Source organism: Brachyhypopomus gauderio, chromosome 1 (genome assembly GCF_052324685.1).
Source record: "Brachyhypopomus gauderio isolate BG-103 chromosome 1, BGAUD_0.2, whole genome shotgun sequence".
NCBI classification, from domain to species: Eukaryota; Metazoa; Chordata; class Actinopteri; order Gymnotiformes; family Hypopomidae; genus Brachyhypopomus; species Brachyhypopomus gauderio.
The window spans coordinates 24,363,477-24,378,428 of record NC_135211.1 but is presented as its reverse complement, the minus strand read 5'-3'; the positions used below and the strand labels follow the sequence as shown (position 1 = coordinate 24,378,428).

Below are 14,952 nucleotides of genomic sequence, written 5' to 3'. Positions count from 1 at the left end.
AAGGCACCGTTTGAGAAAATTACATGATATTTTTCAGACAACCTTTTATAGACCAACAACTTGATACCCAAATGATTCTCCAGAAGCCACCTACCACAGCTTCTACAGCCGGAGATGTGTCACCAACCACCAGCAGAGTGGGACATCTGTGCAGGAAGAATCACAGAGAACGGTCAATACTATAAACCTTCCACAACAATAATCCACCTCTATGAATAACAAGAGCTGGAGTTACGCCAGTGTGCTGACTGTATCTTCATTAAGACCAACAACAGGCCTCTCGATTCCCAAATCCCGGCGCCTGAAACACAAAACCAAAGACGGAAATATAAAAATAACAAATATAATGTAATTAATTTAAAAATAAAGGTATTATACAGGTTTTTGCTCAGGAGGCCTTACGCATTGTAGGAGGCACAGAAAAGAGTCAAGTTGTCCTGGTTGATGTCCTGGGAAATGTGCAGTCGGTATGTTTGAATCAGTTCCTGGTTCTCAGTCAGTTCCTCCTGGAGCACCACACAAGGGTCACAGGAAGTCAATCAGCTGCTCAAGACTCAGACGGTGCTGCTTATCAGGGCAAAGACCTACGGTACTTACAGGGCTGAAGTGATGCGACATAATAATGTCCACCAGGGTGCTGGTCCATCCAGAGAACTAGAAAAGAGCAGAACAACTTTTACCAACCAGTACCAGCAGGGTAGAAGAGCGCTGTAAAGGCTAATGTACAGAAGTGGTACCGCCTTCTAGCACCTTTCAACCCGGTAACCACATGCCACGCTAAGATATGCACAGGCTTAAAACTGCCCAGCAGGTAGCGCTGGATAAGCAGCACACTTGGCAACCAACCTTAGAAGCAGCCCAGTCGATCCATCCCTCAGCACAGGGGTTCACGTTAATTAGCACCAAGCCCTCCACCATAGACGGATGGTTGAGCTATGAACACAGAGGCCACTTCAGTGGTTAATGCTTATTTATATTCAGACGGTGTGCATTTCTGTGAGTCTTGAGTTATATTCAGACTGTGCGTATGTCTGTGATTGTGCATTATATTCAGAATGTGTATGTGGCGGTGTGATATCTCTCTGCAGAGTCTGCAGTGCGATATCTCTGATACATCTTGGGAGCTGCAGCGTTCATTTGGACTAAAACAGCAGGTGTGGTTGTTTTGTTGCAACCTCAAATCTGCTTCGCTCATTAAAAATATTCCAAGGGCAAGCATTATGAATATGAACTGTAGCAATATTTAACATATTTAATCTTAGTAGCACAATGAAGTAACCGATGCGGAAGGACATTGGAAAGTCTTTTGTATGGTAATGTGGTGAGGAGGCGGGCGGGGCAAAGAGACAGATGGCAATCTATGTGACAGGGATGTCGACTGGTCTGAGCATGATGTTACAGAACTCACAGCAAATCGGGTTAGGATGTACGCCCCTGCTCCTACACCCATGCCAATCACGCTGTTCACCCTGCAAAGAGAACACACACACACACACACACACACACACACACACACACACACACACACACACACACACACACACACACTCCATTCACCAAGCAGATTTGACTGTGACATGACACAAGCGTCCCGTGGAAGAGAACAATGATCTTTTGGTGAGCGCGTCGGACAAACGTCTGTCTGCCTTTTGCGGTTTTCTGCAGAGTCACTAACAGGGACACCGGCTGTCTAGTCACACATGACTACCCAGAGATATCAGAACAGAGTCCCACTACAGAGGCTCTTGGTGAGGGCGTAGAGGAGTGGTGCTAGGTGATAGGTGCTGGGTGTGTGTACACACAGACTGCAGGAGAAAGGACACTTACTTCAGCTGGGTCAAAACTGATGGCATCATCTCGGCCAACTCATCCATGGTAGGATACTGGTATCTGAGAACGCACACACAAACACATATCAGAGGCTCTGTCTTTTCCCAGTGATTAGATATTTTCTGTCTAGTTTTATACAGTGACAGCAAACCATGTTTTTGGTCTCTCTGCTGATATGCCTGTTTTCTTTTATTATATAAACAGGAGCTGCTGATTCTAGAACAGATCCTGGGACTTGTGTTCAATATGAATTCTTTATTATATCTATTATATAGATTGGAGCTACAACAGAGGTCATGACCTGTGCTCCGTGCACAGAGATCAGTAGTGGAGAGGTCAGAGCCGTTCGGATAACTTACCCAGTAGGGAAGGGGGGTGCTGTGTCCTGCTGGCCAGGGGCATCCACGTGCACTACAGCAAAATGCTGAGTGATCTCCTGCATGTCCTCGAAGTTAAACAGAGTGTTGAAACACGACTTATCTGAGTGCAAACACAGAACGCAAATCGACTCTTAATCCCAAGAGTATTCTTTAGGCAATCGTGTACTCGGACATGATGATGAGATATTCCCACTCACGGTTGAGCCCAATGTCATGATAGGTCAGGATCACAGGGCGGTTGCCCTTGAGGACGCCACTCACGGTCACATGGAGGACACCGTGTGGCGTCTCAAGGTCATGCTCCTGACACACAACAGAGGACGGAAATGGACGAAAACTCTTAATTAACAACTTGGAGAAGGAACAACCTGTCACTTTTAACCTCTACAGCTTCGTTAATTTCTCAACTGCTAGTTTTTAAATATGCTATTATGCAAAAAAGGAATAAAGGAATCAAGAAGTCAAGGAATTGCAAGGAATTTGCGGTTGATAAATGATGTCTCCCTACAGAGATGCAGCTGTGTGTGTGGCGGTGCAGGACAGAGTGAGACGAGGCCCTGTTGGACGTAGTGGGAACACGGACACACTGCAGTGTTGTTTTAACCATTCGGAGCGCTGGTCTTCCACAGAGACTCTACAGCGCTGTCACAACACCTCCACCACGTCGTCTTGTTTCTTCTGAATATGCACATGTGCGCTCATAAAAAGACATGAGATGTAACCGCTGACTTTCATATTTAGGTATTGTTCCTATATATGGGTGAATCGGCTTGCATATTGACCTCCACTGGAGTTACAGGAGGAAAAAACAACACACAGAAAACCCATCGATAATACACACACACACACACACACACACACACACACACACACACACATACATCCATGGTGAGCGGCCACTGTGGAAGGATGAACTAGCAGCAGGAAACATCTCCTATAAAATCAATGCACTGAAAAGCTCTGAATGAAGATGGATCCTCATAGAAGCAATCACAGTGTCCACAATGTGGAGGATGGGGAGGAGAGAGAGAGGGAGGAGAGGGAGAGAGAGGGAGGAGAGGGAGGGATAGAGGGAGAGAGAGGGAGAGAGAGAGAGGGAGGAGAGGGAGAGAGAGGGAGAGAGAGAGAGGGAGGAGAGGGAGAGAGAGAGAGGGAGGAGAGGGAGAGAGAGAGGGAGGAGAGGGAGAGAGAGAGAGGGAGGAGAGGGAGGAGGGAGAGGGCGGGGGAGGGGAGCGGAGGAAGACTGTACACGTTCACACAGGGAGGACGTCACACACCGCCTGCACCTCGTCAGCCACGTGTCCCTAAAATCCCAGTGACCTCGAGGGAGGGAGACAGAAGAGAAACAGACAGGCAGAGTAACATGGACAAAGCCAGAGTCAGAGAGAGAGACAGAAGATGGACAGAGAGACAGAAGATGCAGATGGACCCAGATAGACACTGATACTAAAAATAAGGACATTTTCTAAGTGGATCACACAACAGTACCAGAACATTTAAGAGTACAAAAATATATTTGCATTAAGTGCAAAATATAAAATGTCGTTCAGCATTTATGCAATGCTAGTGTTTGGAACAATCTACTTTATAAGTCTTGTAAAGAACTGCCTAACCACACATTTATTAAATGATTTCTGCAAAGGACAAAGACACTGATGCAGCCGTTGAATGTGCAAACAAAAAATGGTAGCAAATATTAAGCATGTATCCTGAATACAAATGCTAACTCATCATTATTCAAATTCATTATCCAGCATTTTGGCCTGAGACACTCCTTTAAGCAGAGTGTTCACTAAAGTGCAGCAGAAACTCTGCGTCATCTCCCAGCCACACAGAAGACAGTTAAGGGTGAAGGGATTCATGGTAAATCCAGGAGACCATGATGAACCATCTACTAGCCACGATAACATTGATAACACTCCCTCCCCTCTCTGCTGAAACTAGCAGGTAGCACATTTGCGCCATTTGGCTTTACCCACTACAGAGAAAACCTGGAGAAGAGACAAAGAGCCATTAGACGGGTTTATAGAATTTGTCACATGAGCTTCCAAGTGTTTATAATTCTCTTTAGAAAAGGATCATTGGACAGATTCCAAATGTCAATCAGCTAATGTCACAGCACTGCTGCTGATGTCACAACACTGCTGCACTGCTGCAGATGTCACAACCCCACTTTTGATGTAACAACACTGCTTCACTGTTGCTGATGTCACAACCCCACTGTTGATGTCACAACACTGCTGCTGATGTCACAACACTGCTTCACTGTTGCTGATGTCACAACCCCACTGTTGATGTCACAACACTGCTGCTGATGTCACAACACTGCTTCACTGTTGCTGATGTCACAACACTGCTTCACTGCTGCTGATGTCACAACCCCACTGTTGATGTCACAACACTGCTTCATTGCTGCTGATGTCACAACCCCACTGTTAATGTCACAACACTGCTGCAGATGTCACAACCCCACTTTTGATGTCACAACATTGCTTCACTGCTGCTGATGTCACAACCCCACTGTTGATGTCACAACACTGCTTCATTGCTGCTGATGTCACAACCCCACTGTTGATGTCACAACACTGCTGCACTGCTGCTGATATCACAACCCCACTGTTGATGTCACAACACTGCTGCTGATGTCACAACACTGCTTCACTGCTGCTGATATCACAACCCCACTGTTGATGTCACAACACTGCTTCACTGCTGCTGATGTCACATCCCCGCTGTTGATATCACAACACTGCTGCTGATGTCACAACACTGATTCACTCCTGCTGATGTCACATCCCCACTGTTGATGTCACAACACTGATTCACTGCTGCTGATGTCCCAACCCCGCTGTTGATGTCACAACACTGCTGCACTGCTGCTGATGTCATAACATGTTCTGGCAACAGGCTGAACAGCAGGAACACACATCGCAGTGGGCAAGCATTTACATCTGTGTTTGAAAGAACGCATGAGGTTGTGGGGGTTTGCGTGCACTTTCAGATCATCTGCTATGCTGGGACCCAAAAGCTGGAGTGTCTGCTCCATGTTGAGCGCTGACTTGTACGTAGCCGACAAAGTCACGCTTCGAACAGGATGGATATGAAGTGTCCTAGCTTTACAGAAATACAGTGGAGACGCAAAAAGCTAGATGAGAAGAAAGGGTGAAGAGTGCTTACACACACACACATACACACACACACACACACACACACAAATGTATCAATAGCCAGTATGTGGGGCCAAAGAGGGAGTGGGAGGGTAATCACTAGGAAGAAGAATGAGAATGAGTGAGAAAGCAGAGGAAAAGTGAGAAATACAGAAAAACAGTGAGAAAAAAAAACTTTTAATGAGGCTTGTTACAAAGATTTAAAGGTCCTGACCTTGGATCAGAGCTCGCCCTTGTTTTGTTATTAAATACACTGTAAAAAGTAACCCAGGACCAGTGGGGCTTTGAGCCTGTCACACCGCAAGAAGGGTGAGGGGCTACTGCATTATTTACTCTCTTTTCACCCACTAAGCCGGTTTTTGTAACACACACACACACACACACACACACACACACACACACACACACACACACACACACACACACACACACAGCCAGCGGCATTAGATCTGACTCCCCTCTCGATTATCTCTGTGTGTTTCCAGGTCCCCACCCCCACCTAGACTTCCGCTAAACTACAGCATCAATCACTGGGCACAGCACAGGAGCCATTACACAGCACAAAACCAGTGGAAGGACAGAACACACACACACACACACACACACACACACACACACACACACACACACACACACACACACACACACACACACACACACACACACACACACACATACACACACACCCCACTCATGCATATAAACACACATTTAAATGTTCATACCCACCATGCACACACACACCGACACACTCAAACGGCACATTATTATCCACACCACACCCAGTCAAGGTTAAACGGAGACAATATTTTCCAGTGACATCTAAGTGGTCAAATGGATGCGTTAATACAGGGCATGACCTCCTGTATTGACCTCCAGGGCATGTCTCAGGCTGCCTCTGACCAGATTGGGGCAATGCACCTGCAGCTAATCACCCAGTCCTGCACCACTACAGAAGATCACGTCTCTATACAACACCCATAACACAGAAGAGGTAGAGCACAGCCAAAAACACACTGTCTGAGAATATACTAAACCTCATCTACCCAATCACCATGAACATTCATTGTACACAAGCTTGTAAAGTCAGGCTGTTAAGGACGCTCTATTTTCTCCCAGCTCTGAGGACAAGCATCTGTGTACACATCATCGTACATTCTCCTATAACCATCAGTGTTAACACAGTGGCAAAGTACGATAACACATCAGTCTTTTATCATCAGTTAAAACAAGGCAATTAGCACGCACGCAAGCGCACACACACACACACACACACACACACACACACACACACACACACACACACCCACACACACACTCACCACTGCATCAGCAGGACAAACATTCTGCTCCACATCGAGAACGGTTGACATGTTGGCAAACAGAGTGGAGAGAGAGAGAGAGAGAAAGAGAGACCTACTGATGTAGATATCGAAGAGAGAGTGGAAATACAGGCAGAGTAGCAGCAAGGAAAACAGACAGGAGGGAGGGAAGAGAGAGAGAGAGAGAGAGAGAGAGAGAGAGAGAGAGAGAGAGAGAGAATGAGAAATGGGCAGAGGGAGAGTGTTTTGTGCGTGTGAGAGAAAGACAGACAGAAAGAGAGAGAGAGAGGGAGATAGTGGGTGAGATGACTAAGATGTTGTGAAAAGAAGGAGGAGAGAGGTGGAGAGAGTGAGACAGAGTGACTGCGGTTTGCGCTTGGGAGGCTGAGCGTGTTCATGCACAGAGCTGCGCTGAGAGGCTCTGATTGGCCGAGACCGAGTCAGGCGGATGAAGGGACTGACAAGGAAGGGGGGGGGGGGGATCAGCTGCTTTGGGTGATGCCGATTTCATTATAGCTTTGGGTGGGGTCATTCGGTTCATAGCTTCACCATCCCTGAAAGATGTTCAAAAACGACTCGCCAAATTGAGGCAAACCTTCTTAATTTAGAAACAATTGTGTTTACTGTGTCTAATAATTATTAATACTCTCAAACTGCAAAGTCAAACGTCTGCAAAATAAGACATTTATGCATACAAGCTATTACTACACTACATACCCTGCATAGAGTAGAACACATAGAGAAACCTTTACAATGGAGTGTCTCACTGCTAATAAAACACACAAAACCACCACTTGGAGTATAAGCTGTGTGTGCTAGTGATTTTTAACCCCTGAGGAAAAGAAAAATAAGTGTCCTATACGTCTTTAGAGAGAAGAGTGAGAGGCTTGGAATATCAAAGATCTACACATCACCCACATGAAGCGAAACCAGAACTTATGTAGAGATTTGTTTGACGGAATCTAGTCCCATTTTATTATATCATTAAATGTCAGGACTCTCCTACAAGGGATGCTGTGGGCACACTATTTGAGTAGCTATGAATGCACAATGATAGATACTTTGTGGATTCAGACATTCTTCAGTGATATATTTTAACCACATGCATAAGTGATACATGAAGCATTTACAATGCTGGTCTATGTTTCCAACTACAGATAAGACCTATAGTCATGCACTCCCAGTTTAGATGCATGCTCTATATTATTGACCCCTTAAGAGAGAATCTTGTATAATTCTTTCACTCACTCTCATAATCTTTCTCTCACTCTCAATCTTTCTCTCTCTCACTCATTTCTGCTGTATTAAAGAACCTTTAGTGACCTTCAGGAAAATATTACCAAGGTAACAAATAGCTTCATAGTGTTTCTAGCAGACATTAACAGTCTGTAAGTCTGTAACATATATTACTAATTCACAATAATACATAAAATATACATGGCATGTATTCATAATATACATAATACATAATAACACAAATATTCTACGCATGGGTACTTTTTTCATACATACTACTAAAGTCCTGTCAATGTAGTATGCATTGGTGTAGGAAGCATGGGGGATGTGGGATATGGAGGACACCCCCCCCCCCCCCAATAGAAAACAGCTGCATTTGGGGTGGGCTCTGATTCAGCAAATGTGTCCTCCCCGACTATCAAATCAAACTCACTCCTACACCCTTGGTAGTCTGGCATTCAAATTTAGATATTTGAACCCCCATTGAGAATTGATTACCTAAAGGCGAGCACAAACTCCTGAATCTAAATCCTGCAAATGTGGTATGTCCTAAATTTGGTCTAACCATAGAATATATTTTAAACCCCTTATTTAATGCGGCTATGACTTTGCTTTCTCAGAGCCTTTGGTGCCCTCTGCTGGGAGAGATGTGTTATGGAATAATACTGTCATGACTTGCACTGCTTACGCTACAAGCCCTTCAGGAGCACCTACGTGAGCTTCATCACCACCGATGGTGAGGAACACCTACCTGAGCACATGCACAATTCTAATCTAGCAAGCTGGATGCACTACTGCAGAGATTAACCTAATCTAGTCTTCTGCTTGATCAATCTGTTAGTGGCAGGAAATATGCTCAATAATGAAGCAATGTGCGTTGGAATTGATATGACATTTATCATTCCATTGACATTGAACGAGGGAGTATGTTTCAGAATGATGTGTTGGAACGAGGGCGCATGTTTCAGAATGATGTGTTGGAACAAGGGAGTATGTTTCAGAATGATGTGTTGGAACAAGGGAGTATGTTTCAGAATGATGTGTTGGAACAAGGGAGTATGTTTCAGAATGTTGTGTTGGAACGAGGGAGTATGTTTCAGAATGTTGTGTTGGAACAAGGGAGTATGTTTCAGAATGCTGTGTTGGAACAAGGGAGTATGTTTCAGAATGTGTTGGAACAAGGGAGTATGTTTCAGAATGCTGTGTTGGAACAAGGGAGTATGTTTCAGAATGATGTGTTGGAACAAGGGAGTATGTTTCAGAATGATGTGTTGGAACAAGGGAGTATGTTTCAGAATGTGTTGGAACAAGGGAGTATGTTTCAGAATGCTGTGTTGGAACAAGGGAGTATGTTTCAGAATGATGTGTTGGAACAAGGGAGTATGTTTCAGAATGATGTGTTGGAATAAGGGAGTATGTTTCAGAATGATGTGTTGGAATGAGGGAGTATGTTTCAGAATGATGTGTTGGAATGAGGGAGTATGTTTCAGAATGATGTGTTGGAATAAGGGAGTATGTTTCAGAATGATGTGTTGGAACGAGGGAGTATGTTTCAGAATGATGTGTTGGAACGAGGGAGTTTGTTTCAGAATGATGTGTTGGAACGAGGGAGTTTGTTTCAGAATGTTGTGTTGGAACAAGGGAGTATGTTTCAGAATGCTGTGTTGGAACAAGGGAGTATGTTTCAGAATGTTGTGTTGGAACAAGGGAGTATGTTTCAGAATCATGTGTTGGAATGAGGGAGTATGTTTCAGAATGATGTGTTGGAATGAGGGAGTATGTTTCAGAATTATGTGTTGGAATGAGGGAGTATGTTTCAGAATGATGTGTTGGAACGAATGAGTATGTTTCAGAATGTTGTGTTGGAACAAGGGAGTATGTTTCAGAATGATGTGTTGGAACAAGGGAGTATGTTTCAGAATGATGTGTTGGAATAAGGGAGTATGTTTCAGAATGTTGTGTTGGAATGAGGGAGTATGTTTCAGAATCATGTGTTGGAATGAGGGAGTATGTTTCAGAATGTTGTGTTGGAACGAGGGAGTATGTTTCAGAATCATGTGTTGGAATGAGGGAGTATGTTTCAGAATGTTGTGTTGGAACGAGGGAGTATGTTTCAGAATCATGTGTTGGAATGAGGGAGTATGTTTCAGAATGATGTGTTGGAACAAGGGAGTATGTTTCAGAATGATGTGTTGGAACGAGGGAGTATGTTTCAGAATGATGTGTTGGAATGAGGGAGTATGTTTCAGAATGATGTGTTGGAATGAGGGAGTATGTTTCAGAATGATGTGTTGGAACGAATGAGTATGTTTCAGAATGTTGTGTTGGAACAAGGGAGTATGTTTCAGAATGATGTGTTGGAACAAGGGAGTATGTTTCAGAATCATGTGTTGGAATAAGGGAGTATGTTTCAGAATGATGTGTTGGAATGAGGGAGTATGTTTCAGAATGATGTGTTGGAATGAGGGAGTATGTTTCAGAATGATGTGTTGGAACGAATGAGTATGTTTCAGAATGTTGTGTTGGAACAAGGGAGTATGTTTCAGAATGATGTGTTGGAATAAGGGAGTATGTTTCAGAATGTTGTGTTGGAACGAGGGAGTATGTTTCAGAATCATGTGTTGGAATGAGGGAGTATGTTTCAGAATGTTGTGTTGGAACGAGGGAGTATGTTTCAGAATCATGTGTTGGAATGAGGGAGTATGTTTCAGAATGTTGTGTTGGAACGAGGGAGTATGTTTCAGAATCATGTGTTGGAATGAGGGAGTATGTTTCAGAATGTTGTGTTGGAACGAGGGAGTATGTTTCAGAATCATGTGTTGGAATGAGGGAGTATGTTTCAGAATGATGTGTTGGAATGAGGGAGTTTGTTTCAGAATGATGTGTTGGAACAAGGGAGTATGTTTCAGAATGAGATTTTGAATAAGAGAAACCAACAGGCTACACTACTTCTCTCCACCACAAGATGGGTGCCAAATACAACATTTTCATCACACACACACACACACACACACACACACACACACACACACACACACACACACACACACACACACACATGCACAGACATAATGCACGCTCACATGTGTGTGTTCAAATGTGTGTATATATATGTAACCATTTCTGTATATGTAAACACAGTATTCACACACATCCATAGATGTGTTTGTATGTAAAGGTGTCCTCTTTCCACCACTTGTCCACAGCAGAAAGTATGCTGTGAGTGTGTGTGTGTGTGTTAAAGCCCACACCCAGGTCGTGCATGACTCTGCTCAGCCTCCACTGTGTGCTAGCTGCAGGTGCTCGGCTATATTTAGTCTCTCTGCATTACTGAGGGAGGCGGGTGGAACTGCGCAGAGAACTGCATGTCTCACACACATCAGCAGCTACAGCTTTACACACGCTGTGTCCTGCCACAGCACAGTACACACGCTGTGTCCTACCACAGCACAGTACACACGCTGTGTCCTACCACAGCACAGTACACACGCTGTGACCTACCACAGCACAGTACACACGCTGTGACCTACCACAGCACAGTACACACGCTGTGTCCTGCCACAGCACAGTACACACGCTGTGTCCTGCCACAGCACAGTACACACGCTGTGTCCTACCACAGCACAGTACACACGCTGTGTCCTGCCACAGCACAGTACACACACTGTGACCTACCACAGCACAGTACACACGCTGTGACCTACCACAGCACAGTACACACGCTGTGACCTACCACAGCACAGTACACACGCTGTGTCCTACCACAGCACAGTACACACGCTGTGTCCTACCACAGCACAGTACACACGCTGTGTCCTGCCACAGCACAGTACACACGCTGTGTCCTACCACAGCACAGTACACACGCTGTGTCCTGCCACAGCACAGTACACACGCTGTGACCTACCACAGCACAGTACACACGCTGTGTCCTGCCACAGCACAGTACACACGCTGTGTGTACTATTACCTAGGATGAATTCTGTGATCAGATGCAAAGCACTTTGTAAGTCGCTCTGGATAAGAGCATCTGCTAAATACCTTAAATGTAAATGTAAATGTGTCCTGCCACAGCACAGTACACACGCTGAGTCCTACCACAGCATACTACACACACTGAGTCCTACCACAGCACAGTACACACACTGTGTCCTACCACAGCACAGTACACACACCACATAACCAAACACTAAACACACCATCGTTTTCCAATACACACCATTACTGCCCTTCTGGAATATGATAGAATAGAATGTCTTTATTGTCACTATGTGGATGTACAATGTATATTTACACTGATGTCCAAACAACACTGGTAACTGTGAAAAGGCTTAAGAAGCAAAACTGTCAGTATCCCCACACTGAAGCAGAGCTGTGCAGATATGTCTATATATGTTATAAATGGAGTGTTACTGAAACAGACTGCAGGCTTTCGGTGTGTATGTGAGTTTGCTGTTTGCTGGAATAGCAAGAAGCACACAGGATATTTATGCCAAAACAAGGTGTTCTCTGCTCAGAAGACCAAAATACAAATGATAACAAATAGTTTTATATCTGCATGGTATTTGTTCAGCGTTATTTTTTATCAAATCAAACTCATTTTTTACCTCCGTCTCTGCCATACCCTCACACATCCTACTGGGCCCCACATTTGAGATTTCTGATCATTCGTTTAGAGCTGTTTGATTTTTCATGTCGGTCACGATTCACATGTGACTTCATGACATGGTTCAAACCTGGTACTGTATGTACAGGCATGTGAAGCACCCTGCTATGATTTGGGTTAAACAAAGTGCACCCTTGTGCTGTAAGCAAATACCTTCACGTTTCAATGCATTACATTTTCAATAAAGCATCAGTCTAGAATTACTGGAGAGTACCTTCCAGTGGTGTATCTGTATTATGTCACTTGGGGTTTGTGAGAGCTCATAAGCCAAAGTCTTGTGCAAGTTATATAATACGGTTCTGGGAGTATTGATTGGATCTAAACCTTCTTCCTCATATGTATCCACGACAACGCTGTTACCAAGCTACGCCTCTGCTGGGAAACGTCACGTTGCACCTGTTTTTGTTGGTTCTTAACTCGTGAGTTACCACAAGTCCAGTCCAATGATACATTTCTATAAAGATTTGCACCACCTCCAGAATTTCATATGCGTGTTGTCTTAAACTACAGCGTTTTGAGTAGGACATAATGTGACAGACACTGGCATCCAGTATAAAAAGAACATGCATAATTAAGATGTTTTTGACCTAATAATAAAACAACATCCATTCAAAAGTAGGAATATCTACATCGCAGTGAAGTCTACACCACAGTCAAAACACGGAACTCAGAAGGGTCTTTCATACCATTTTATGAATAACATTTACACTCACCTGACAGTCAAAGTCTTGGAAGCTCCGAGCGTTCTGCAGTAGAAACATAAGAAGGTACGTTACTATACATTACTATAGGTAAGTTACAGTATAATTCTTTTGTGTATGATTTCATTTGTATTAACACAATTGATCAGTATTGGCCATTTTGTACACTCCGATATCTTTTTGTAAATTACTCTATATTTGAGTGCCACACAAGTGCCACTAGGTGGAGCAAGAGGTCAGTGAAACTCTAAAAAGGATTTCAGTATCCACTCGGCGTGTCAAAACGACTGTAAAAAGTGCAGTTAAACAGAACTTGTGAGTTTTATATTTCTTGACAGTGCTGGTTGTTATTGTCATTTTCTCAGTGCTTAACAAGAGACCTAGCAGGTTTTGTTTGCAAAAGTCTACAGGTGAGCGCAAAAAATCCGTCTGAATGATAGAGTGAGATCACTGCTAGTTATACGTAAAACGTAAATGGACACAGATTCAGTGTTATATCGCCGGTGGATGGCGCCAGAGCTAGCAAACTAGTAACGTATTGAATCATATATGTGGATCTGAGGTAAATAAACTGGATTTTTTTTTTCGGCGTGAGATATCGGAAGTGTGGCGTGAGAGCGTGTGAAAACGGTCAAATGCGTGTGTCTCACGCTCAATGCGTGAGAGTTGGCAACCCTGTAACATCACGCCACTCTAATCTTGTCGTCGTTAGGACGAGATCGCGTCCATAATTTTCAGTTTCTAGTTTATCTTGTATTTTTGTGTTTTGTGCTTTGTTGTCTTTCTAGCTGATTAGGTCTTTCTATAGCTTCCCTTTCTGCAGTAATACGCTCCTACGCTCCCCGTTTCCCTGCATCCCCCCCGTCTCCTCTTGGTGGCCTGTAGCAGCTCGAACGTTATTATTCAACTTGATGAACAGCGTTGCCATAGAGGGCCGTAAAGGTGTCCCTGCTAGTGTAAATATTCTACGTGTCTGTAGTGTTCTGCGAACGTGAAGTGGGTTTAGTACACTTAGTTTAAACACGTTTATTGCCTATGCATATGCATTACACTGTGCAAATAACGTGTGTGTGTGTGTGTGTGTGTGTGTGTGTGTGTGTGTGTGTGTGTGTGTGAAAGAGAGAGAGAGAGAGAGAGAAATGGACAGTCCTGCGGGCTATCTGAAAGTTGTATGCAGGTAATACTAATCTCACCTTGTTTGTGAGCAGAGGTTTGATCTCAGTCAGTTGCTCATCCATGTCTGTCTGTCTGTCCTGTATCACTCTGTAGAAAGAGATTAACATAAGTACTTGCATGCTATACAACAGCAACACATTACATTTCTATTTACCACCACATATTTACCTCCAGTGAAGACCACACAACCAATCAAGACTGATTGTGCTAATTAAGCTTCTTAAATTATCTTCTTAAATAAAATTGATAACAGATCACCTAAGATCTTTGGCATTGAACAGGCAGTCATGGGGAAATATGTAGATGCATACTAATGAACATATGCATTAACATACTAATTAACAACCTAATTAACATACTAATTACATTTGGTGGACCCTGCAGGAACATTTTCCCTGAATCCACTTTCTGCTTCTTACTGTTTACTCATGAAAGAATTTCCCATAAAGGCTTCAAAGATTCACATTATGGGTT

The 14,952-nt window shown here is 43.8% G+C and overlaps 1 protein-coding gene across 3 annotated transcripts in view; it reads right to left on the bottom strand.

The window, feature by feature from the left end:
* The window catches only part of ndrg3a (ndrg family member 3a), a 31,369-nt gene that overhangs the window by 4,297 nt on the left and 12,120 nt on the right, over nucleotides 1-14,952 (bottom strand). For 2 of the 3 annotated variants that reach the window (XM_077004517.1, XM_077004527.1), the window contains exons 2-12: nucleotides 14,496-14,565; nucleotides 13,315-13,347; nucleotides 2,408-2,513; nucleotides 2,190-2,310; nucleotides 1,828-1,890; nucleotides 1,409-1,469; nucleotides 847-933; nucleotides 598-654; nucleotides 403-506; nucleotides 236-301; nucleotides 95-146 (exon numbers count right to left, since the gene is read on the bottom strand). In XM_077004517.1, the coding sequence (XP_076860632.1) occupies nucleotides 95-146; nucleotides 236-301; nucleotides 403-506; nucleotides 598-654; nucleotides 847-933; nucleotides 1,409-1,469; nucleotides 1,828-1,890; nucleotides 2,190-2,310; nucleotides 2,408-2,513; nucleotides 13,315-13,347; nucleotides 14,496-14,540 (795 nt within the window). In that variant the 5' untranslated portion in view covers nucleotides 14,541-14,565. Of the gene's footprint in view, nucleotides 1-94; nucleotides 147-235; nucleotides 302-402; nucleotides 507-597; nucleotides 655-846; nucleotides 934-1,408; nucleotides 1,470-1,827; nucleotides 1,891-2,189; nucleotides 2,311-2,407; nucleotides 2,514-6,699; nucleotides 7,053-13,314; nucleotides 13,348-14,495; nucleotides 14,566-14,952 lie in introns of those variants that run through there. The other variant, XM_077004523.1, reaches the window with a different exon arrangement.